Source organism: Plectropomus leopardus, chromosome 3 (assembly GCF_026936395.1).
Source record: "Plectropomus leopardus strain MGB_pleo_1.0 chromosome 3, ASM2693639v1, whole genome shotgun sequence".
Classification (NCBI taxonomy): domain Eukaryota; kingdom Metazoa; phylum Chordata; class Actinopteri; order Perciformes; family Serranidae; genus Plectropomus; species Plectropomus leopardus.
This window is the reverse complement of record NC_142178.1, coordinates 12802688-12829824: the sequence shown is the minus strand read 5'-3', so window position 1 is coordinate 12829824 and position 27137 is coordinate 12802688. Positions and strand designations below refer to the sequence as shown.

The following is a 27137-nucleotide window of genomic DNA, read 5'->3' as shown; positions in this document are numbered from 1 at the left end:
ATCCCCTTTTTCTCTACCTAATTATGCAAATTGAAGCATTAACTACTTTAACTGCAACAAATACTTTTGAACGATTTGGTGGCATCTTGGAAAGCTGAACTGTCAACTCTGCCAAATAAACTCCACTGTACTTCACCACACCGCAGACTGCCTTTGTTAAAGTTCCTGAGGCAGTGAACAAATCAAATGTTGCATTCAATCACATTCAAACCTTGCTGGCTGTGGGCGAAACCATACAAATAGTGGAGTTTTTTCTTTTTTTTTTTTTGGATCAAGGTGCAAAAGGAGGAAAAGTTTTAATAATACTTGGCACAGTATCAGGTACTCTTACCCAGCTCTAATGCCTTCCTACCATTTTTATTTTTAAAAGAGAAGTAACAAGATAGGTCCATTTGTCATGATTGACAAGCCATACCTGGTTAAAGTGTTTGATTCAAATGCAACTCTGCATCAGCATTGTACTTTAAACGTCTAGCGACATTCATCAAAGTGCATATCAAAAGGCACTTATTTTGCTTTAGAGCCAGTGGCTGCAGTTCAATGTTAATAAATGCATCATAAGAATGTATTACTCTTGATAAAGCAACAAAAAATCTTAGACTAAGTTTAACAGTTAGGTTGCTAAGACTCAATAAAATGGTTTGTAACACTATTATAAAGAAAAGAAACTCATAAGGTTTTTATTCATTTATTCGATCATCTCTACTGGAATAAGACCAAGAAGAAATGAAGCAGCGTACAAGAGAAAGAGCGAGCGAGTAAGAAAGAGACAGGGGCCATACTTTACATCCCTCTCTATCCTCATCAGTGATGCATGCACTTGCAAAACACACAATAATACACACAATAATACACAAACGTAATCATACTTTACACTAAAACCCAGTGCGGCACCTTACATTAGGGGTGGGGAAAATCGATTCACATAAGAATCCCGATTCTCGTTTTTGACGATTCAGAATGGATAAAGAAAATCCTAAACATCGATTATATTCTTAACCCTCTAAAATTGTCTTGATAATTTTGAGACCGTTTGTCGGATCGTCTTACTTGTTTCTCCCGGTGAAAGCTGCCGGCTGTGCCGTTCAGAAGGATCCGCATCGTAGCTCTTTCAGAAGCCTCAGTATCCAGCCTGGGAATTCAGGTGTTTTTAAGGGAGCTTGTTCAATAGATCCATAATGATATATCCGATATTGGGTGTCTTCCGTATATATTTTATCCATATTTCGATGATAAAAGTACATTAGCATCGATGCTAAACGCCATATTGGTTTCCCAGAGTTCCTTTGGAGAGGTCAGAGGTTTGTTTCGGTCTTGTCGACCAATCGGAAGACGGCCCTGCGCTTTGTATCCGCCTACGTACACCATACGTCATCTGGAGCAAACTGCACTGTGATTGGCCAAATCCTACCGTATCTATCGCTCTGTGTTATTGGTAGCGCCTCGTGCATTAGAATAAACACTGGTAGCCCTTATAATACTAATACTAATACTAATACTAATACTAATACTAATACTAATAATAATACTACTACTAATAATAATAATAATGATAATAATGAGATAAGGGTAAATCAGGAGACAGTCTAACAAGCAGCAGGGCCTCATATGGATGTAAACTCTGTGTTCACTGCAGGCAGAGCAGGCAGGAAAACCAGGCCCCTCTCTGAAGTGTCAGGAGTGTGATGTGGCCCTCTGCAGCATCACAGATAGGAGCTGCTTTGCAGAATAGCACAGAATATGGAATGGGACTTTTTCGAAAAAAGTGTGTCCATTTTTTGAACTATAATAACTATAGTTATTATACAACTAGAATAACACTTGGGAGAAAGGTTTTCTACAACAAAAAAGCTTGTACATAATAAAACCTCCATAATTTCATACACACTTTCCTTTCATAACATAATATGCCACTGGCAAAACAGACTGGAGTAGATCCTGAAATTATACGTCCTATATTTTGAATCGGGAATTGATTTTGAATCGGAAATTGTTTTGAATTGAGAATCAATTCTGAATTGAATCGTGACCCCAAGAATTGAAATTGACATTGAAATCGAAATCAAATTGAATCATGAGATACTGAAAGATTCACACCCCTACTTAATAAGCATTCACTTTCCCTTTAGGAGCAACTGATCTGCAGCTGGCAGTGAGAATAGCCGACTCTGTGCAGCCAAATGCCGAAGGGCTCTGACACAGGGAGAGCTTGAATAGAAAGAGAGGAGGATGGAGGAGGACAGCACCTTTGGCACTGTTGCCATAGACATCAACATTAGTGCATAAAAGTCAAACTGTTGCTGTCACTGCAAAGGCAATATTTCATCAAACATTGCTTCAAAGTTGCAGGTATTACTAAGAAACAGTGTGAAGGATTAAAAAGTCAGATATTCTCAAACATCTGTCCCTTTTCTTGATGATAACTGATATTATTACTGACTGAACACCAATGATTGCCTCCACTCTTTAAAGGTGGTCATACACTGAACGATTTCAAAAATGTTGTTTAATTTCAGCTCCTACTATACAAGTAAATTGTATGCTACATAAAGCCAAAGTTCACTATTGATGTTCTCACACTATATGTGTAAAACACAATAAGACGGCCTGGTGACCGTTCTGGTCTTTGACAGTTGTCACTTAAGATTTGTTCGAATGCTTTGAAAGGCAGACAGACATTTGTTTACTAGCAGAGGTCTTTTATGACACACTAGTACATTTCACAATAATGCATTTTTGCCAATGTTACTCTTGGGCGTGTCGGTCTTGAGGAGGAAGAAGCTTCAAAGAAGTATATATGCTGTTACCACAAACCAACCTGGCCTCTATATTTTCTGTCCATGTGACACGTCATGAGGCCATTGCACTTTCAGATGGTCTGTTTGCCACATCCCACAGGCGAAGTGAGAAAAAAGTCACTAACATGGAAGAATCAACTCGTAACTTTGCTTCAACTGTGCAAGACCATGATGACTGCACACCAAAATTTTAGACATGTCAAGAATTCATCCAAACACCAGACAGCTGACAGATGAAATTTGGTCGTACGGCTCAAAAATCGGGTCAGAAACAGGCTAAAATAGCATTGTGTATGCCGAGCTTTAGAGTTAACAGTCACTCACACAGAGTTTGATCTAGTACGGGAAAACAGCAATCTCCATGTTAGACCTCCTCTTATCCACAGCTTGAGAAGATTTGTTTTGGAAGAAAGCGTGAAAAGGCAGTTTTTATAGATGTCATGAGACATAACTTCATTATTTTTCAGTCCTTTCCAATCAGTTTCAATTGTTGGTATACGACTTCAAACCCATCTGTGACCTGGCTTTGAAACTCTTGACTAACTTGTGACTAATTGTCCTTATCCACTGCTGCCCTACATTCACATACAAGACATGTAAGTGTGTGTGTATGTGTGTATGTTTGTGTTTTATGTGAGCGTCAGTGCATCCATGAGTGTGCTAACAACTGCTTGTGTGTCAGTCTGTTTGTGTTTCTGAATGTCTGGCTGTGTTTGTCAAGCTGTGGTATGAAGGTACAGACATTTCTATATTTATTTCATTCTACTGTTTTTTTAATTTATTTTTTTATTGGTAAGGCCAGACAACACATGTCAGGTGATTTAAGGATAGTGAACACAGCAGGACATAAAAACAATGAGACACAGATGTTTCTACAGTGTGTGTCTGTGTGTTTTATAAATGTCCGACAGGTGACATCCACTCCAAGCCACTACCACCCTGTCAGAGTGGATAGAAGGCAGGACATACACTTTGAGGTGTGTGTGTGTGTGTGTGTGTGTGTGTGTGTGTTTGTGTGTGTTTGTGTGTGTGTGTGTGTGTTTGTGTGTGTGTTGTCTCTGAATGTACTCTCTTGTTCCCACACAGCAGAAACCTGATGGGTAATCTCCAGCATCCTTCAACTCCTGTGTGTCCCCATATCCTTGTCTTCTTCTATCCATCACTGACTATCTCGCTCAAGTGAAGAGACACATTTTCCACTCTGACCTCCACCGACAATTGCCAGCACCAAGATGTGCCTTTTTTGGATCACAGAACAGTTACACCTTGCGACACCAGGCTTCTGCTCTCAAGTGATAGTCCTACCTGTGTATAAAGCAAGGCATATGCTGGATGGAGCTTCAGCTGCCAGACTGACAATGCTGAGTCTTTGGACATTATTTTGGAAAACATGCTTCATTTAGATTTATTTATATATTCTGGTCCAAGCCTTTTTTTCTTTTTTAAGCCCTGAACAAATCAAATCAACATTAAATAACCACTGGCTATGAAGGCCGACTGGCCAAACATCTGCTTGGTGTGTCAGGGCCTTAACAGAAAGGTTGTGGGACTTAGCATGTTTTATTACTTTTCAGGGTACTGAGTGTTGAAAGTAAAAACTAGAATTACCTCCACAACTGGATTACCATCCATTTCTGTGAAAACGTGGAAGTCTGAACCCAACGGAACCCAACTGTTGTAGCATTTGGATGTGTTCATGTTATACCTACCAGCCAAAAATGAAACTGAAGTCGATGAGAGATTACTATGTTTATAGTAATTCTTGACAATATATCCAGTCTGATGAGAACAAGATGGATGCAAGGTCCCCTTTACTTTTAGCTTTGACTACCAAAATCTAATCAGTTTATTGTTGTTTCCAAGTGGATGTTTGTGCCAAATTTAAAGAAATTCCCTCAAGGTGTTCCTGAGATATCACACGTCCGTACATAAAGTGTTTTTTTTTTTGTTAATCCCATTACTCTCAGGCCAATATTGCCGTCTTTAAAAGACATTACTGGGCTGTGTTTTAAACCAAGAGTGATCATACTGGTATCATATGAAAAAAGACCCAATGAATCCAGCGGCACTAACAATGCCATGTTAGCTTGCTAGGAAGGGGGATAAATAGCACTTCAAAGTTAGGCAAAATTTGGACGATGTAAAAACGATATGGTCTCTTCACAGGTGTCCCTTGACCTCTGACCTCAAGATATCTGTATGAAAACGGGTTCTATGGGTACCCACAAATCTCCCCTTTACTAACATGCCTGTTTTATATTAGTGCCATGCAGTTTTTTGTTGTCATTTGATTCCTTATCAAGACTGGTAAAAATTGCTTTACCTTGTTATGTCATAAGGACTTCAAAACTGTTTTGAAATGCAAAATAATGGAATTGAAAACCTAATTAAAAATGCAATTAATCTGGATTAACTATTGAATTTCTGCAATAATTTGTGATATAAAAACCAAGACATTGTTTTTTGTGTGAAAAAGCATCACATTACAAATACAGGACCTCGAAGACACTCAAAACTATTTCATAATAGCTGTTCTCATACGATAAACGAAGCTCAAAAGATTAGCCCAACAAGATCAAAAGGAGAAAATGAGATTATGAACCATGGTTATTAAAATCTGCCCCACTGCCTTTGTGATATTTCCAGATACACACAAACTTGGCCTTTTGGAGAAACTGCAGCGTAGGCCTTACATCTCCTATTTTCTCATCCTGAGATTCAGCCAACCCTTATGGGGTGAGGCCAAAGCTATTATGCTGTTGATACATCCTCCCATACACAGTGACACAGTGTCCTACATGGGTTTTTGACCTACTTTCTCTCATCTTTAATCTCCCTCTCTCTCTCCGCACACATACAGACGCGCACGCCTCTGCACTCAAGCATATTAAAAGAACACTCAGCTACTTAGTATGGTAAATGAGCGCCTGTCTCCAATAAGAGTTGTGCCATGACTCTCTCTCTCTTCCTTCATCTCTCTAAAGTCACTGGCATGGAAAGTTATCTGTTTTTGTCATAATCTACTGAACATCTTACTTTGTTTTGATGAATCCTTGGCTTGTCATCAGCAGTGAATGGATAACAGAGGGACATCAGTCATTTAAACTTAAAATATTTTATGAACATAAGGCAGAATTTCTAAGCGCAGAGTAGGAAAGTAAGGTGTTTCAAAGCAGCGTGGGATTTTAATTTATTTCACATTTTAACAAACATGTTTTTCTGCACTATGTGGGATGTATCTACCACACCACTCTCAGTGCCCTTTTTCATGAATTTGCAATGTGAGAAAATCACAAAGCACTGTTGAATCCACAGGGTTATTGGTGCATAAAGCATGAAGATTAAACCAGAACCTTAAATGACCACATGCTCCAAAGAATGGTACTTTTACAGTTCCTCTCCGGACACGTTTTAAATTTTGTAAAAACACTTACGCTAATACTACTATTTTGTTTAACATGGTTTTCGCACATAAGTATGTTATAAAAACTGAAAAGGTTCTTCAAGCAGATCAACTCTTTCTCCTTCATTATGAAATTTGCCTGCAGTAATGGCAGTAGTTCCACTTGCACTAGGTTGACCAACCCTAGCCCTAACCCCAGCGCTCATGATGGCTAGAGTTAGCATTAGAGGAAACATCTGAGAGATTTATTGGTACATGTTTGAACCTCAGTCAGACCCAGACTAAAACGAGGAATCAGTTGTGCTCCAAATCTGCGACTAGCAGACATATCAGAATGTCTAAGTGTGATTAGTATCTTTTATCATTTGTGTTTGTTAGCTTGTTAGCTTGTAGGCTAACTGTCAGTGGCTGACACAGTATTAGTGTTTGTGAAACATACAATAATATCTGCTGCAATGTGCATTTTTATAGATTCGAAAAGGAAGTTCCAGGGTCCGTTTTACATCCAAAAACTGCACACTCTTCCTAGCGTTAACACAAAGAGCACAGGCCTCTGTTATAGGCAGAGTAATAAAAAGCACAACGCTAGCTCCTAAAATTAGATTTAGAAAAAAATTACAATATATGACCTTGCTTAAAGTATCGCAATATATTGTGTCGTAACTCCTGTATCGTGATATGCATTGTATTGCGGGATTCTCGCCGATTCACAGTTTTACGTATTAAATAAATAACTAAATATATAAAAAATAACAACATAAACAAACTGAAAATGCTCCCTTTTATGTCCTTTAAGCTAAAAGAGAAAAGGCAGACATGCTCAGTCAAGTTGCAACACTGTGTGCCTCTCATTTTCTTACAGCTACAGTGAGTCACAACTCATCCATATTGCCATAATTTTCTGTGTGTGTGTGTGTGTGTGTGTGTGTGTGTGTGTGTCTGTGCATGCGTGCGTGCATGTGTGCGCATGTGTGAGTGTGAGTGTCCAAGTATCCCATCAGGCATCCCTTCCTTGGACACTGTTCCAAGACTTCTGTGCAGTGAATAAGTCCTCCCACTCTTTCTCGCCCTCCCTTCATTCACTGCTCCCATCACTATCAATCAGCAGCTTCCTATCTGACCTACTTTCTGCATCCCTCTCTGCTCCCTTCAGCCATAAGGATGTTCTGCCATCCACAAGTGGGCGTGAAACACGTGGCCATCGAGGGCATTTTACTTTAAAAATTTGTCTGATTTCATGCCTGCACAGCTCGCTGGATGTGGCTGGCATTTAATTATGTTTTGTTACCTGCACGGTGACAGCATCCAGTACTGTAAATATGTATTGACAATAAATCGAGCCTGCACTGACACTCGTTCTACTACACAATGTTGTGTCTTCCGCACTGTCTGAAGCCCTGGTGCTATAAACACAGATGGTTTAAATGTCTCAGCTGGGTGCAGCCGGTGTATTGATTGCAATTCCACAGCTGTCACAGGCGGATGAAGTGAGATTGAGCGGGGATAGAGGCACAAGGAAAGAGGAGGAGGAGTGGATTAGAGAGGCAGGGTTAGACCTGGTGAGGGGTGAGAGGGAGGTTTATGATGACAGCCATTTGGTGATAATGGACTCAGAAACAGTGCTGTACTACATGGCACAGTGAGATGGACAGGATGGATCATTATAGAGCAGGTTATGGTGGAAACAGAGAGCATTCAACAATGGTTTCCCACTGTCTTTCCTCATCTTTCACCCTTTTCTGCGTCAGAAACCAGACCCATGCAAGCATGCAAAAGGACATGCCCGTTTGCATGCATCCACCTCCTTGCAACTTCAGCGTGGACAAATATACAAGTGCAGAAGCTTTCTTCTCTCCCTCCGAGTATCAATGAACCCCCCACCCCCCCCACCCCACCCACACACACACACACACACACACACACATATGCAGCAAGTAGACACAGGGAGACAAGGCGTACATGCAAGGAAATCTTCCTCCCCTGCTTTTCTCAATCTCTGTTAACCTTCAGTTTCTTTAACCTTCCCACATACATACATTTACTCACACATACACACACAAAGCACACACAGCATTTCCAGGACACCCAGCATGTCCACTCAGCGGGGGACTACATGGACAAAGAGGTCAGGATTCACCTTATTAGATGAACTGGAGCCCTTGAGGGTTGAAACAGAAGAGAACTACAATATTTAAACTGAATGTGTAAAGGACACACACACACACACACACACACAGACAGACAGACACACTCACACACAAGACACTGAGTGACCTACTTCATCTCTGTTGCCTGTTGTTTTTTTGTTTTGTTTTTAAAGAAACACACTCTATATGGACTCAGTAACTGTCTGTTCGTATATTTGAGGGCAAATGATGGAAAGACACAGGGAGAAAGTGTGTGTGCTCTGCATGATCATGTGTAATCCCAAGGGATTTCAAAACTACCCCTCACTGTGCAGCAAAGTGTAAGCTATATGAGATATGCATTCATAATATATAGATGTTACATTATTTATACATTCATATGAGAGGCTTTGAAATTATTTATGGCCCATAAAATGCATGCCATAAGTAGCCTGCGCCTGCAGCTGTGTTTTGACCATAAAAAGTGTCATGTCAAGGCAGTATTATGTTGCAAACTGAGGTGTTTAAAGTAACTTCTATGTATTGAGCAAACACCCCAATTTCATTTATTTATTTATTTTTACTGTCGACCATATAATTTTTTATGTTTTCACAAAACTCAAGTATATAATATCGGTTTAATCCAGACTTCTTTTGCATCATTGTGAAATCATTTAAAACTCTGAAATTCGTCTTGAAATGAATGGTGGACAACACCAATGGTGTAACTTCCTCTGTGCATGTTACATTCTCCTCATTCCTGGGCACTGTCAGCGACTCCTAATAGGAATGTTACAAAGGACTGCATTCAGATTGCATCAGCTATCTCAACACACATGAATATATCCGCTATGATACAGCCACCTTCACATGGTGAGACCTAATGTAAATATTTCTAGTAAATGGCAACGGTCATTTACTGTAAATCCCCAAAGCATATTGGAGTGCCAACAACACATCTATGACGTATGTACTGGTGGAGGTGTGATTGTGTGATGCTTGTGCAGTAATAGTGGAATTATTCTACACTGAAGCCTCAGAGAAGCCCTGGAATACTACAGCGACCTGTTCTTGGTCTGTACTACTTCTTGACCCTCGTCACTCTACACAGAATAAGCAGATACAGGAAATGAATGAATGGAGGGATGGATGGATGGTTGTTGTACATCAAAGGCAACTATACCATCTTGGTAAATGGTTGTGTATGTAATTATACTAGAGACATCAAATGTTGACGCACCATCAACAGCAAGTTGAGTTTCAATCAAAGCGAGAATATGCAATATGGTTACTTTCTTATATCCACCACTGTCTAGAATTGAACACTGCTAACAACTGTCATGGTTCGCTCCACTTAAGAATAGAATTTTCTGAAGCTGGGTGACTATGATCTGACGAAATTAAAAAAAAGGAATCAGCTAAATTACAAAAGAGATTTTTTTTTTTTCCCAAACACACAATCATACCTAAACGATGGAATAGGTCACTAGGCAACGGCTCTCAAAATAACATATAAAACCTTGGAGAAGACCAGCAAAACGTGCACATACTAACAGTGGCAGTTTTAAACACGTTAGTAAGTAAAACTTGCAAGTGCACATTAGGAAACTTTTTGAAAAAAAAGGTCATGGTTTAGGTTCAGATAAGTATGTTTGTTACATAATTTAAGTGACGTATGCAAGTAACGTTACATTACGTTACAGCGTGATTCGTTTAACTTTGTTACAAGTCGTCTCCTGAAATTTTCCACTAAATATGCTATCAACTCCAAATAGACACTAAAAAGTGGTGCAATAAATTGTGTACATTGAAACTTAAAATTTTATAATATTCCATGATATGTATAAATATTCAAGACGTGACATTTTTTTATGGCAAGTTTTAGAATATTAACAAGAAGGATTTCTCAGAGTGATAAAGTGAATTTTAAGTGCCCTAAATGATATTGGATGTAACGTTAATGGAAGCCTTGAGGAGAGTGACCCCACCATAAAATATGGCATGTGCAGATAAGGATTTTCTCTGTGTGTGTGTGTGTGTGTGTGTGTGTGTGTGTGTGTGTGTGTGTGCTTTGCTTGGGGATGGTGGTTCTTGAAAACATTTGGGCAGTTGAGATTTAGGTACAAGCTTGAGCATGAGGTAAAGACATGAAATATTTTTGTGTAAATCTTGTTTTAAGCATCTCATTGACATTCCAAAACAGTCGATGTATAACACATTACATAACTTGGAACTAACTTTGTCTGTACTGCTACATTATACACTACCTGTTTCATTTTATTTGAACACTGTCAACGTAACACACAAACTCACTATGACCGTAGTTAAGGACAGTAACTAGAGACATTTTAACTAATAAGCTTCCCTAACAAATCTGACTAAAGGCTGAGGTACTGCAGCTAGTAAACAAACAGCAAAACACATTCTCCGAGGCGAGTAAAGAGGGGCATAAAATGTCTTGCTAAGAAAGATTTGTCCTGTAGTGATGATGACATCTGTACATGTTTGTTTTGATGTAGAAGTTCATGAAGTTATATTTGTTCACTTGTCTTTTTCTACCTGTATTGTGTTGAATGCATACTCTAAGAGGGGGTAATAAATCAGTTAAAATATACTGACATCGATTAGATAAATGAAAGAAGAATTTCTATAGACTATCAAGACCACTGGACAAAAAAAGCATTGAACATTGTGCTAAATTTGAGGGGACAACTGAGGATTGCTTTATGGCACAAAGATAGGATGCTGAATGGCACAAAATAAGAGGATGGCACTGTTCTTTAAGTGCAAGCAATGTTTTTAGAGCTTCTTAAAATAACAGATCATGACTGAAAGGCCCAATGAAACACAACCTTGGTAAAGCCAAAGAGAATAAATGCACCAGGACTAATGGCATTGAGGCAAAGAGAGACAAAAGAAAGAAAAACAAATGGGAGAATTCATATATGGACTGCACAGATTCTGCAGCTGCTAAACCTGCACAATAAAGATCCTTGACCCCTTTTAATGCGAATGAGTTACACTGCAGAGGCAGTCCAATTAACAACAATCATCACTAATAGCCACACGCAATTACAGTGAAATTATTAGCATCCTCAGATAGTTGATGGTAATTGAAGCACATTCATCAAGGGTGTCAAGCCCAGAACTTCCAGTGATTTGGGCAGCAATGATTATAACCAGGTGAAGCCATCGTCACGCCAGATGAGCCTCTGCACCTGGTCAGTCGGGACCTGAAGCTCACAAAATGATTTTCTTCTTTTTCTTTTCACCACTGTTCTGTCTACTGTGTTCTTGGTAAAGGCAACTTTTAAACTTCGCAACATGGATAGATGCAATCACACGCAAAACAGGGCAATTCGCACTCACCTGCAAAACTTTTTGGGCGCATTTGCACTTTAATATCATTTGTGCATTATCTTCTGTGACCTTGAGACGGGGCAGATAGCGGTTGCAATTGATATGCAATTCATTGTGCCATCAGTCTTTGTGAATTTGCCCCAAAGCTTGCTAATTTGGTGGATGATGCAAAGTGCAGTCAAGTGTGCTATGTGCAGTGAGTGATGGTGCAATTTAGGTATTATTGTGGCAGAATACTTTGCTTTTTTGAATTCATGTTTTCATCCAAATGTAGTTCAGATTTTACACGATAGCATAATATTTTTAACAGGACTCAGTAAGGAAATGACTGCATCTCAAGAAAATGCCTCTTTGCTGCCACAGTGCTGCACTTTGCACCTTGCACCAGATGAAAACAGAGCTCGAAGGTGCAACATTCCCTTTGTGACAGGAACAGACAAGTGTAATGGGGAACATGGCCTTATTTTAATGAAGGCTAAACTCATGTGAGAGAGGCTACTAATCACCGTGACATTAGTTACAGTAATTACACCAAGTGGTTTCACACTTAATTAGACTATGAAGTGTAAATTAAACCCTAAGACACTTATAACCAAATGTAAAAGTGTATGTGCACAGTACTTACCACTTTGGGCTTGAAAGGCGGCTGTATCTCCCTGTTCTGGAGGCGTTCCCAGTCGATACGTCTGAAGAAGGCGTGTTCTCTGATGTCCCTCTCTCCCTCAAGGCCGCATCCCAGACGCTTGGATGGGTGCTTGGTCATCAACTGCTCATAGTAAGAAACAAAAAGGAGGTCATGAAGTCAGAACAAAGAGCCTTTAAATTGCACTGTCATTAAGTACCCCAATGAGGAAAACATTTTCCCTTTCTTCAGTTTCATTAAGTTTACATAAATGAGGCACATTTTCACTTTCAGAGATTTAGATTTTAATTTTTTCAGTTCACAGTAAAACAATGTACATTAGCAACTGGATTTATCTCTCAAAAAGCAATCGCTATTAGTGTATGAGGAAAACCCACACTTAGTTTCTCCCACTTCTGTGTTCTGTCACTGATGTGTTTTGTAATGTGATTCCACCTTGTTTCTAGGTCAGTAAGTGACAGCTTAACAGATGGGTCTGAAAAAGAGTGATATAATAGTTTTTTTCCCATCCCTCTGCTTCTTCTGCCTTGAGAGAACTGCTGCCACTTCCAATCACATGAGCACAAAGTTTACACTTTATAAAAAAGCAAACCAAGATAATAAAAAAGCACCCACAGGAAACAACAAAATCTGTCATTGTTATATTATGTAGAAGCCCACTGGTGTTACTTAAACATAATTATGCAAGTAATGTTTCGCAAATTTAAAGTAATTTAAATGTTTGTTTACTGTTAGAGGGGCCTGTAAATTCTTGCAGATTGCATAAACAGAACACGAGCTGGGCTGGAGGAGGAAAAAAACGAGCCTATTTTAAATGCATTAAAGCAATTCCTAGTGATATTGGAGCACAATTACTGATTAGCTGCTTGTTATTGTGAGTGTATATATGGAATTTCAATAGTTATACTATCTGCATAAATAATCTGCATTACCACTCCCACGTCAGTACAGTGATATGTCCTGAATGAATAGCTAAAGAACGGAGAGAAGCCTTGGAGACAGACAGAGAGACAGGTGGGTTTCAATATTGACAGTCCAAGGCCAAAACTGACTTATTCATACACTGAACTCTAAAATGGAAATGCTTCTTTATTGGACTGAGCTAGTTTTAATGCTTAAATCAGCTGGTTTCTATGCCCTGGTATGGTGTGCAGTGTTTGTTCTTTAAATGACTACATGCATACATACAAAGTCACACAGGCATGCAAGACTGCAGCACCTCTAGTTAAATATCTGTGATACACACCTTCACACCCAGCTCAGGCAGTTCTCCCGAATTATGTGACATGTTCAGCAATCACACTTTGTAATCATGTTAAGCTATCTTACCACAGCCTCTGACCAAAGGTAGACATGTGCACTTTCAGTCTTATAGTTTATTATTATTTAATTCAATATTTGTTTTGTGATTAAATTTTTTTGGGTGATTTTTTTTAAAGGAAGAGTTTGAGATTTTGTGAGATGCTTATTCACTTTCTTGCAGAGGGTTAGATAAGAAGATTCTAGTCTCTGACACTGTACACTTCAGAGTATACCCCTTGGCCCCATTGTTAATACAAATGCTTTTTTTTTTTTGTTGCAAAAATTAAGCATGGAGGGAATCACACATACTACTGGACCAGCTTAAGTCACACACTATCAGACCAATCAGCCTAATATTTGGTGTCCTCATTCATGATTGTATGCTCAAGAATGTCTTGTGGCTGCAGTGATTCATAATTGTTTTGAAATTGGTTGTATTGACTGTTTAATACTGTCACTGACTGTTGACTCCTAACTTATCTAAACATGAGTCCTCAACAAAATCATATAGCAAAAGCAGAGAGCAAAAGGCATTTCGGGAAATTCTCTTGGCTAAAAACAAGAAGTCATCCATAAAAATGTTTGGCCTAATTTTAATCTGTTGTATCTACATTTTAATTCCATACCTAATATGTTGTGGACCACTATCCACTAAAGTTAGGCTTGATGTGAGGTGAAAAAAAAAATCCCAGCTTTCCAGTCATCTTTGCCACCATTTTTACTGCAACAGAACTTGGAGGGACAATTCCTGCTGTAACTGTGTGTGTCTTTAGGAGTGGCCTTTTTTTTAGCAACTGGGCTTTGCTCTTCTCAAGAACTTAGTGTGAGATGAGGAGCTCAAAATGACCTCACATTTTGGTAACTTGTCTATTGCACAAGAAAAAAAGGAAGCAACCTCATATAAAATTCAAGCTGTCAATCAATACTGCTGCTAGCTCTGCTTACATGCTCTCTCTCTCTCTCTCTCTCTCTCTCTCTGTCTCTCTCTCTCTCTCTCTCTCTCTCTCTCTCTCTGTCTTTCTCTCTGTCTGTTTGTGTACAGCGTTTACAGTCCTGCTGTAGTGACACAATGGAACAGAAACCTCTGTTTTTGGGGTGACACATTGTATCAGATTGTATTATACACAGTGTAGGTGTTTCGTTTGATGTGTTCTTTCTATCTATCAAATTTCACTATCTAAATCTAAATATATCCACTCTCATCAGTTATATGTTTTTTCAGTCAGTTGATTGTAACTATTAAGTGATCAGTTAATAGTGCAGCATTGCTTCAGACGTCAGGTTGCATGAACATTTGTTTGTATGTAGAATTTGCATAAGAACAGAAATGCGGCAGATACAAAAAGTGTAAAAAAAAATACATCAATGCGTTACCGAACTTTCTTTTTGACTTATAATTTAAGAGATACAGCCATATTAATGACATGTGAAAATGAAAAACTTTTCTTAGTGCTGAATAACTACTTGCACAACTTTTGCAAGCCAGCTTTCCTGCAGCAAGCCCCTAAGATATACAAGCCATGGGCTGGGCCACATCTGAACTAGCGGAGTGCATCCAGCTGGCAGAGAACATCAGACAGCTGTTAACGGGAAAGAAAAAGTCATTTGCAGCTTTCTGGCTGTTCACACGACTGTCAGTGATGGTGTGAAAGCATCCTGCTGCAAACACAAGGCTGTCACCATTAAAATGACACACCTTGCACATTGAAATGTCCTTGAAATTGACTGACTGCTGGCCTGCCACCATGCCAATCAAATGCTCAAGCTTTTCCTTTTTCCTTTTGTACTTATACTCTTGAAATACTTTGCATGAATGTGATAGCTTTTCTCCTGAAAGAAGAAAATATGGTGTTGATATTTCCCGCAGAACATTTGATTGTTCTGTCTGAAAACTGTTAGCACTCGAATCTCAATGGCACCGCGCCAAGAACTGTCATCAAGAGGTTTCGTTGCATGTGGTCACAAAGTGTATATAACTTCGTTACCCTGCTGTTTCCGCTGAGAGCATCAAGTCGTTAGATTTGATGGAAAAGGGGAGGAGAGGGGGAGAAGAAAGGCGAACGAGAGTGATAAAGTATGAGACAAAGCAGATGGGGTCTCTAAGTCAGCAGGGAGTCTGGCCAGGTAAAACTGTGTGATTCAGTACATCAAGGCTTTCAAAACACACACATCATCCTTTAGTGTGCTCCAGTCTGAGGGAGCCGGGGGATCTACCAAGGCAAAACATCTGATCAAAGACAAACCACACTTGAACAAATAATAAATGAGCTTAAATTTGACCTTTTCTGCTGGCATTACAACAGAAAACTCGCTGGATGCTTTTTTTGTTTTTTCCCAAAGCGCTCCAGAGATCCATTCCAGTAAATTAGGAAAGGGTGAAATTTTTCAAATGAAAGGTAAAATCACAGCAGATATTTGCCTCTTTGTCATTATTCACACTCATAACACAATGTTTGTGTGTACCTGTCTCACCCTCATTTTCTACAAGCTATCTAACGTGCTACAACAGCATTGAAATGGATGCCCTTTACGTACATCCCATTACTGAGACTAATGTGTATCTACATCTGTGACCTATTTAAAACGTAATGAATTGTTCAGTATACATGGGCTTGCTAAAAATAGAGACTAGCTGTATGGCTGCAAAATAAAACTCTGCAAGCATACCTATGTTTGCATATAACCAAGCGGCAACCTCCGGGATTGAAAAATAAAGTCAATGTAGCAGTGCCAGAAACTGCTGTTGCTTAAATGGCCACTTGAAGGATGACTCCAGAAGCAAGTCAATCTTCCAAAGACCCTAATATTAAAATGTCCAACTTTACAGCAGAAAAGACATATTTACAGCTTGGTATAAAAAAAAAGTTTTGGTCTCTATAGCTAATTATCCACTTTCATGATAACTTTACAAGGGTGAATATTTATATAACTTGCCCGTATATGATTTATTAAGGCTTACACTTATACAAACTTAGGGGTTGGCCACTTTAAGTGACAACTGGGCACCATCTTGACAAAACGTTGACAAGTTGCTGCTACAATGACAACATAAGTTAATATAACCATGGTATTACCACAGATTCATAGGGCAAAGGCTTGGCCGTAACTTTCGCTATTTCAGTGTTTTCGCTTTCTAGAAGTAAATTGTAATATTTTTCACCATCTCAGAAGTCATATTCACCTTTTGGTTAGATCCTCTACGTTGTCAGATGTTCAGTTTTTTTAAAATTTTATTTTGCTAGCTAAAGTTAGCATCAGCATTATCACAGTTAACTATAGCTGTAAATGAACCATGCTAACCAAGCTAGGAGGTAGCACTAGTGTTAGATCCAACCTCTTGCTACAACAAAGTAACTTTTGGCTCTAAAACTTCAAGATGGCCAAAATGCCAAATTAGAGGCTTCAAAATGGAAGTCCACAAACCAATAGGTGGCATCAAAGTGGCTATGTCCATTATTTTTATACAGTCTATGCATACTACAGATTTAGTGTATTGTTGTGTGTTGTTGTCCTTTTTAATGAGTAACTCTTTAGTTACTAACCATTGCTGTATCAGCCTTAGCTTTCTGTCAAAATCTGTTCTTCTCTCCAACATCACCTCTCCTGCTCCCTACCAATCTTGCTCTCTTATTCTCCTCCGCTTCTTCCCTCTCTTTATCTCCCTCTAACCATGCTTTCTCTTGTTTATTTTACCTCTTCCATTTCTCCCTTTCCCTGTCTTTTGTGTGCCAGGCTGCTGGCGAGCACTATGTATCCATTAAGAGGAAGTGCTGCAGCCATGCCAAACAAGGGCTGAGACAGGGACTTGGGCCAAGACCAGGTCAACACTCACACACATACATACACACACACACACACTCGGCTAAGAAAAAGACGGAGGAAGAAAAGGATGGCAAAAGGAAAAAGGCGGACAAAGTGAAACAAGTGGAGTTGAGGAAGGGACAAGGAGACAAAGCGTGTTACTGCACGGCTCATTGAGTTTGCACTGCCCCTGGACAGAAATAAAACTGCCACTTTCACTGTTAAATTCCTTGTATGCACACACATACACAAATATGTGCTTTTCTCTAACCCCAGTGAGCATTTCTGGACATTTAAAGGAATGCAAGCTTTATTTACACATACTTTATAATCTTTTTTCTGACTGTTAGTCTTACTGTATCTTCAAGGACTACAAGCACTTCTCTCGCTGCTGATGCTAAACAGCAGTAATCATTTTTAATGATCAAACAGTCCTCATGTCAACAGCGACTGTGATAGCTGCCAAAACTGTCCATATTTAATGTACACCAGCTCCCCTTAAGATGACCATATACATACAAAGTGCCAATCAAGTTCATACAAAGGATGCACAATTCCTACATGTGATTTTTGCCTTATTGTTTATTCTGTGAGGCAGTGAACTGGAGCAGACTGCAAATTTCACTGAGATTCAGGGAATCCGTTAGGTAAGTGTCCTAAATAAACCCAAGCACGCAGGTTTTTTTTGTTTTTTTAAATCCTTCTTCTTTGTTGCTTTCGACTTTCATTTGCTTTAGAAAACCTTCTGCTGTTGCCATAAAAGGAGACAAAACAGTCGCGATGTCCCAGTATCTGCCTGCTTGACTTGCACTGACCCACTGTACGTCTCTGTCCCCCTCTGTCTCTGAACGTCCAGCAGCCACATACCCATGGCAGCAGAAACTGCATTTCATTAACACATCGTAGATCAGTTTAATGTAATCAAAAATTGTCACCAACAAAGCCAGTGCTGGACTACAACAAGAAATGCCAAACCACACGCTGTATTTTGAATTTGGCCATTACGATCAGACAACTATATATAGCTTGATTATGTCTATAGTCATTCCAAGATGTGTGCACAAAGTGGGCAGAAAACAGACATACATATGGAGAGAAAGTTAGGAAGGAGGAGTGATCTGTGAAAATCTTTCTTAATCCCAAAGTGTGAAAAGTCTCTCTTAGCAATTAAATACATGTTGGCAGAGTTCTATACTTGATATAACAGTGGATGGGTTTGTCCAGAAACTGATCTGACTTAAAATAGCTTACTGAGATAGTGACTATTTGTGGCTGGTTTAACTAATAAGAGCAACTGTTTGTTAGGCTCTATAATGCTTTGCTGATCAATTTATATGTGTAAGCTGGTTTGTGTAGAGTGATTGGTGCTGCTACCAAATAGTCATGCCACAGTTTCGATAAAGGAGGCAGATTGAAGGCTTGGAAGGAAAAAAAAAACATCACTTAATATGATTTTTTTTTTCTTTTTTGTGGAACAAAAACAGCATACAGATGTGACTGGTTTTCAGGTGAGTCTTTGATGTTCCTCTGTGGCTGATTAACAATTTAGTGCATTAGGTCCTGTACTGATATACTGAGTACCATTACACACAAAGTAATATTCCACAATTTTTATGAATACTTTTGAATTTGAAACAGGTCGTGTAAACCGCATATTCCTTTGGACATTTCAAATCAGGCCTTTTTCCAAATAAAGCATTTTGTGATCAAGACATGTGATACTGTATATGCCAGTGTTATTTGGGTTTTCAGGAGTAGGCTTGGGCAGTATCTAATTTTACATACCTTCATACCTCCCTGAAGTTTCACCGTGGTATACAGTATATGATAATATAAGTCCCCAGACTGTCTTGGTTACTCTAGTTAGTAAGCCCACTGTTCTAACAATGACTGTGCATCTGGAATATGTTAGACTCTGTAAAATGGCCACACTGATTATGCAACAAAATTTTAAAACACCATGCTCATGGAGCTATAGTCATACTTGTCAGAAGTATGTCGGATGACCTTATCTTTCTTCAATAATTTAATCATGCGAAAGTCACAGACACAAGAAATGAGCGAGAAGAGGAGGAAACTTGCAGATGAGTTCCCAGCCAGTATTTTAAAAAAGCCTAACTCTTCATGCTTACAGCAAATGGAACCAGACTTCCCATATGTTACGTCTGACTCCAGAAGGCTGAGAGAAGCCTTCCAGCAGTCTGTGACACAGCCTGTCAGTTTTTCTCCCTAAAGTTCAAGTAGCAGGAAGAGCTTGTAGCCCTGTTACGTGAAGAATTATTTTGGCTTCAGTGAGGAGCGTGAAAGACACAGGACTTAAAATGCTGATTTACAGGATTTTCCAGCCAGGTGGGAAAACCGTCAGGGGAAAGAAGTCCTAGTTAAACAGGACAAAAGACTGAAGAAGCAAGTTTCAAAGCAGACAGTGCATTTTTTCTGTATGTGTTTGTTAAACAGAAACAAAAAATGGAAAGAAACTGCCTCACTTACAGCAGGTACAATGTTAAACTTTTATGAATACCTATTACCATGTTTGGATTTGGTGTTACCATAAAAACTGGTTTGTAACATCAACAATGTCCCCCTAATGGCAAAGAACGTCCACTCACCCCTTTGCAGATGGAGACAGCTTCTTTGGACATGGACTTGGGGTAGGAAACATTGTGCTCCATAATGGACTGGAACAACTCATCTTCATCCTCGCCATCAAATGGAGGCTGGGGGTGGAAGGAGTAAGAATAATATTGGTGTTTCATCCATTTTAAACATTGTGAATAAATGCTGTTCTCTTGACAACTTTTTACTGCTAAAAGGAAGGCATCACCATGGAGCACCACAGGGATCCACCAGTGGTACTTTTGCCTTTTTGTGATTTGTGTCCTCTCTGTGGCCAAATTCGGGCACCAGTCAAATTGTAATTGAAGTTTACGTCCATGTCTGTGAAAACATGGATGCTTCACACACATTTTTCCCCCAGAAGCAGAGAAGATCTATACAATCAGCACAGTTTCAGGGAGAGCACCCAAAATTAGTGTCAGTATTTTAGTATCTGACAGATGTCTCCCCTTTTGTTCCTGAGTTATGATGTTGAATAATGACCAGAAACGTGTTTTTTTTCTTCCAAAACGTTACAATGTCAAATTGAAGTTGACCATTGACATTTAGTATATGATGATGTCATCACTTCATAATTTTGTCCTCTTAGACATCTGAGTGAAATGCTGTTATGATTTGCATATGAATTCTTGAGCCAAAAACACAAGTCCAAGTGAACATTTGTACCAAATTTGAAGAATTCTTCAAAGACGTTCTTGAGATATCACATTCATGATGATGAGACAGATGCAGGGTCACAGTGACCTTTGACCACCAAGATTTAATCTGAGCTCAATGCTGAACTTTCATGCTCATAAAATGGGATATTCCCTAAGTACGGATGGACAGACAACCCAAAACATAATGCCTCCAGCCACAGCTATCACCGGTGTGGAGACTTATAAACTCTTTTCTCTGAAGAATAAAGCTGAACAGGGCAGAAAAATCAGACAACAATTTGACTTAAGAGGGTGCAATAAGGAAGAACAGCATTAGCAAAAGACAGGGTAAACTGAAAACACGGAAGACATAGAAAATGGAGAGAAAACAACAAGGAGCAGAGCAGAGTTTGTGCAAATAAGTTTCACAGGAAGACCTTGCAGGGCAAATGGAGTAGATGACACAGCTTTTTCCCTCTGCTCTCTGGGTGGTTATCATCAGTAACCATAATGTGGGTGTTTTGACAGTCCATAAAATGAATTATTCGTCATTTCCACTCCACTGGCCCCTTTGGGTAGAGATAGCCTGTCTGCGTCATGCCCTCTTTACCTGATTTCACACAACGCAGGGAGAGACAGAGGAAGGGAGCATCTGAATAGGTAAAAACTTTTGTTAATTGTTTAACAGCTGATGCCTGCTCCTACTTCATTTGGGAATGGAAAACAAACACATATTCATGTTATCCTCTACTGTGAAGGGAGCTTGATTTTGCATGGACTTGCACTTTGTTTTTGGCCTTGTGGAATGAGGGTTACTTAAAAATATGTTAATAAGTCATAAATGTCTTAATAAGTCAAGTCTTGGAAACATGTTTTTTTAAAAGCTGTAAAAAAAACATCTAGTGAGTGAGATTATTAAAAATGTTCAACCCTATAAAAAGGACAGAGTAAAACTATAATTACAGCCTAACAGTAGTATGTGACTGTCTACTGTTGCAGTTTACATCAATGTCTGTCCAAACTTATATGTAGCCATGACAATAAACAATGCTTCAAATATTGATGTTGCCTCAAAGAAGACTCAAATTGTTAAACATGGATGTTTCAAACACATCTTCAATCTGACAGCACAGAAGATCTCTATAATAAGCACAGTTTCAATATTAGTGCCATCAATACAGTATCTGATAAACTGTCACATAATTGGCTAAATTGGCTAGAAAGGTGTTTTTGCAGAACATTAAGTTGACCTTTGAGCTTTTGGGTATAAAATGTCATTGCTTTAATGTTTTATTTTGTGCTATTTTTAGTTTTATTGTAACTACCAAATGAGTTTTTGAGCTATGGCCAAGTTTTTTGAGGTTACAGTGATCCTGACCTACAACCAAAATCTAATTGGTTCATCTTGAGTCCAAGGGCATGTTCATGCCAAATGTGAAAAAAAAATATTTCAAGGCCTTCTTGAGATATTGCATTCAAAAGAATGAGATGTACGGACAACATCTGTTGCTGGCACAGAGACATTGTTTTTGGCACAAAAATTTAGCACAAACGTCCACTGAACAGATTTTTGTAGTCACAGGGACTGTGACCTCGTCTGTCTTATTGTCATGATTGCATGAGGACCTTGAAAGAATTTCCTCAAATTTGGCACAAAAGTCCAAATGCATAGTTGAAACCACTTCAACCCAACAATGAACTGGTTAGAATTTGGTGATCAAAAGTCACTGTCACCTCACACAACGTATTTTTGGCCATAACTCAAGAACTCATTTGTTATTTTTGACAGCATTTCACATACATGTATAGTAGGATTAAAGGACGAAGTGATTAGATTTTATATCCAAAAGGCCAAAGGTCAGTTTCACTGTGACATCATAATGTTCTACAAAAACACTTTTCTGGCCATTACTCAAAATCGCACCTCAGAAACAGAGGGGGAGACATTTGGTCAGATACTGAATTGGTGACACTAATCTTGGGTGTTCACTTCGAAACTGTGCTAAATGAAAAATCTTCTTTGCTGCCAGAGGGAAGATGTGTGTGAAGCATTAATGTTTTAGAATGTGTAGCTTCTTGGTATGAAGGAAGGTAAAGGTCAAAAGGTTTGTAAATTTAAAAAAAATCTGGAGTTTTGATCTTGAAAACTTTATTTAACTCAATTTAAATATAAAAAGGAAAAGTTAATTTCAATTTAAGTATAATTTTGATATAATTCTGATATTTTTTTGAATAAATGATTTAATTGTATATCTTTGCAGCATCATCCATATTTGAAGCATTGTCTACTGTCATGGCTGCATTTAGGTCTGGACAGACATGAATGCAAACTGCAACTTGATTGGTTCATAGAAGCATTTAACCATGAGGCAATAATTTAGGTTACCTCTGACATAATCTGTTTCTACTACAACCCCTCCCAGAATGTGGTTTTAAGCACAGATGAGTGGGCTACAGAGGTCTGGTAAGCATCCAGCCTACGTAAAAATACAGTCATAATCAAAGTCACACAGCTCAAGCAGATTATGCATATGTTCAGCCAGACCTGTACGCTCAGCTGACAGAGGGCCAAAGGTTACACCACAGAGAATGTGCTGCCCCTTTGACTGGAGGTGAGATGGAGGGTTTGCATGTATACATGTCAATATTTACTATTAGTACTGGTGGGAAGTTCTTTAGGAAGCACCACCTGAGTACATTTAGCCTATGTGGAGCCTTGCTGCTCGCAAAAGTGGAATGTGGGAATAATGTAGGTGTGAGCAGTCTGTCAGTAACCTTGTGTCCCTGTAAAGTTTTCGGCATAATCTGCAGCATGCACTTATATAAGTGTGTGTGTGTGTGTGTGTGTGTGAACACCACTCACCTGTCCTGCCAGCATTTCGTAGAGCAAAACTCCATATGCCCACCAGTCTACAGAGCGTCCATATGGTTGATATGCGATGATCTGTGGAAGAAGGAAGCAAAAACATTGAGCCAAATCTGTTAATTAGTTAGAGATTAAAAAATCGCGCTGCACGTTAGTGTGAATGATACAATGCATATTTTACATTTACAGAACTCAAGCCTTTCTTTTACTGAATCCCTAATATTTTCTTCTTTTAGCTCAGGACCTAAATTGAGACATTTTCATCTCTCTGTGGCATCCAAATTCACTCATGCAGACAGTGACCCATTTATGCAATACTTTACCAAAAAAGTATTTTTCTTTCATATTGGTGCACTTACTGGCTACACAGGAAATGCGCTAGTTGACAAGGGGTAGGGTGCCATAAAGCGCAACTTTATTAAACAGACCCAAAACTCAGACATTTTCCAACCCACTTAACCAGATTACAACATACATGTGATCACTTTCAAATTTGTAGATTAAAAATGCAACTTGTCCCACATCCTATAAATACAGATAATATATAAATATACACATGTAGTGTATGTAAATGTACATTATTCATTGGTTAAGTTTCATCACTTATCCCATATTCTGTTGTCTCTTTCTGCACTGAAAACACGCAAAGATGTATTCAGTCACAATGTGAGCGTTCTTTCTGTGTAATATGATTTAGTCCTATCATTAGTCTCTCTGATACATTATAAGCTCCATCATGATGTTTTTATCACATACTTGATGTGAACATGGACAGATCTCCTACCAGAATTAAATATATTGAATAAAAACTATAATGCTCAACATGTGACTCTTCTGTAAATCCAGTACAGGACAATTTCAGAGAGCATCTGCAGCATACTCTGTTGGCTTCTTCTCAGCATGGTTGAATATCTATACATGTGCACTGCCATTGCTTGTCTCATAACAATGCAAATCTAAGTCATTTTCACCATCTTGGATGATAAAATTACTCAATGCAACATCAAAAGCTGTTAACAAATAAACCTTTTCTGAATTTCTTTGATAAGTTGCCAAGAGGTCACGCAGGAGACATTTTTATAGATATATTAAAAAAAAAACAAACTATGCCTTAAAATGCTGTGGACACATGCATTTGAGGTTTGACAGCAGTCTTTAAAATCCTGTTTCATGCATGAAAACCTCACAGATCACAGCTCTTCATACAGTGATCTGACCCAGACAGAGAATAAAAGCAAGGGTGTGACCTCAGCTGTGTCTTGGCAGAAATGCTGGTTGTCCCCTCAATCTCATTCATTCTAAATCACCTGCAACAATAACTTTTGCCATGGTTCAGCAAAGAAGATAAGAAGCTAGGAAATTTCTGACGAGAAGTGAGCATTTGGTACGTAGGAAGGGGGCAGATAACAAAAACACAGAAAAGAGTCACTGTATATCATTTCACAAGATGCGAGCACATCAGAGCTACAAAAACAGCTCTCAGTGGATGATGTTGCCGCAGCTGAAGCAGAAAAACAGAGTTCACACTCTTCCACACAAAAACATGCTCAAGATGGGAGTAAACAACAGTGAAGCCATTGTGAATAAAATTCTTCGTGGCAAGTGTTTGCACATTTGGAGGGGCTATTTTGACATTCACATTTTGTTTGTTTAAGTCCTTTTGTCCAAATGTTCCAAATACTGACAATACTTGTTCTTTCCCAAACTGGTGATTTTGACTTCATGACTGAAATGATAATCTTCTTTTTGCAAAGGAATCTTGCAAAAAAGGATTATTGATTTGGGTTACGTGGTTTAAGGGTAAGAAAAAGTCATTTCCAAAGCTGCTAAAAAACTTTTGCCACCACTGTAACAATAAAAGTTTGAATATCTAATAAGGAAGGTCTATTACAAGGTGAGACAAAGTTATCCAAATGTTATCCCTTTATGGAATACTTCACCTACAAATCAGCATTTGTATATCACTTGTAGTCACTCAAGCCATGTTAGTTAATTCATGAAGAAAACATTGTTTTACGTGCGTGCTCTTTCACACGAAGTATAATCCAAATCTCATTTGTCCATTCGTATGCTCAGTATTTCCCTGAGCCAACAAAGGCAATTTTGCTAGAACCTTACTATTTAAAACACTTCTACATAAACAGTCTCAGACAGAAGAGTAGCGCACCTGGACAGTGGGGCTGGGTATTGGTATTCTCTACCTTCGAGGTTCTGACTAAAATAATCCAGTACCAAGTAGAATCGCAACCTCTCAAGTCAAATCATACCTGCATTTAATCTATTTTGCACTAGGGATCTGATTCTAGACCCCTGCATGCATTTGCCCTGGTGTGCTACTGGTACGCAGAAGTATTTTAAGGAGCAAGAATTTTGTCAAAATGCATGTATTTGGAAAGTACTGAGCATACAACTGGATGATGAGACTCAGATTATACTGCAGGAGTTGTATGAGAGTTTGTAAACAGATGTTTTAACATAGTTTTGCTGTTTTAAAATGTGGACCTCTATTACTTTAACTCATAAAGAATTTTTTCCCTTGTTAAATTCTTTATTCACCATGGAGGCATGCAAGAAAAACAGTGTTCTTGGCAAGTTTAATGTAATACAGAGTGAGTAATTAATATATGAATGATCATTTTGAGGATGAGGAATTCCTTCATGTTAATGTTATATGGAGACAATTATTTAGCAGGTATAAACTGATACACCCAAAATTGATGACAAAAAGAGAAACATAAAAAGAGATACAGACACAGGATGTGAAGAATTTCAACAAAGGGGTCACTTCAACCTCCACTGGCTGTCCTATGAATTCAGCCTCTCTGCACTATGACATTTTCTCTGGTGACGAAAGGATTTCCCGTGGGATTCTTCTCTCAGAGGATGCAAATACTGTATTTACACCCACTGACATATCCAACCATTTCTCTGGAGACCCTTCTACCATATAACAGCAGCTGGTGCAGCCATGTGTATGCAAGCATTTCAGGCTCACATACAGCAAACATGCACATATGTTACAACCACGCATTTATGTGCATGCACACACACTCACAGGAGACATGCATGGCCAATATGGCACACACAGAGACAACTTCAGATGTGTAACAGCAGTTCTTTCCTATAGAACACTGCTTTATTGCCTTTGCTGTGTACCGTCTCTGACCTCTGCTGCACACATGCTGCCCCGGGATACCCCGCAAGCTTAGTAACACACACATACACATGTACAGAAAACACAGTATACACAAATAAACAAAAACTCAAATGGAGACACACAAAAACATGCAAAGCATACACACAAATGTTCCTGGGTGTGCCAAAGTAGATCTGTCCTGTATCACTCTATAACCTTCCCTGCTTAACACCTGACCTCTACCTCGCCCATGGCAGCCCACAAACACACACAGGCGGACAAACACACCTCCAGCTCTGCACTCCACTGTCATGATGCTGACCTGAGGGTTGATGGGAGCCGGCTGGACATGCAGCACATCCACGTGTTTACCCTCTTGCACAAAGGCAAGCATGTGCACAGACTTGCATGCACACACACTAATGTGTCTTCGAATGTCACTAGAACT

General features: G+C 39.0%; 1 protein-coding gene across 3 annotated transcripts in view; it reads right to left on the bottom strand.

Moving 5' to 3' along the window:
• prkcaa (protein kinase C, alpha, a) overlaps positions 1-27137 on the bottom strand; it is a 192285-nt gene that overhangs the window by 9198 nt on the left and 155950 nt on the right. For all 3 annotated transcript variants that reach the window (XM_088075654.1, XM_088075653.1, XM_042484741.2), the window contains 3 exons: positions 23551-23631; positions 20043-20150; positions 12313-12453 (listed from right to left, as the gene is read on the bottom strand). In XM_088075654.1, coding sequence (XP_087931780.1) covers positions 12313-12453; positions 20043-20150; positions 23551-23631 — 330 coding nt within the window. The remainder of the gene's footprint in view (positions 1-12312; positions 12454-20042; positions 20151-23550; positions 23632-27137) is intronic.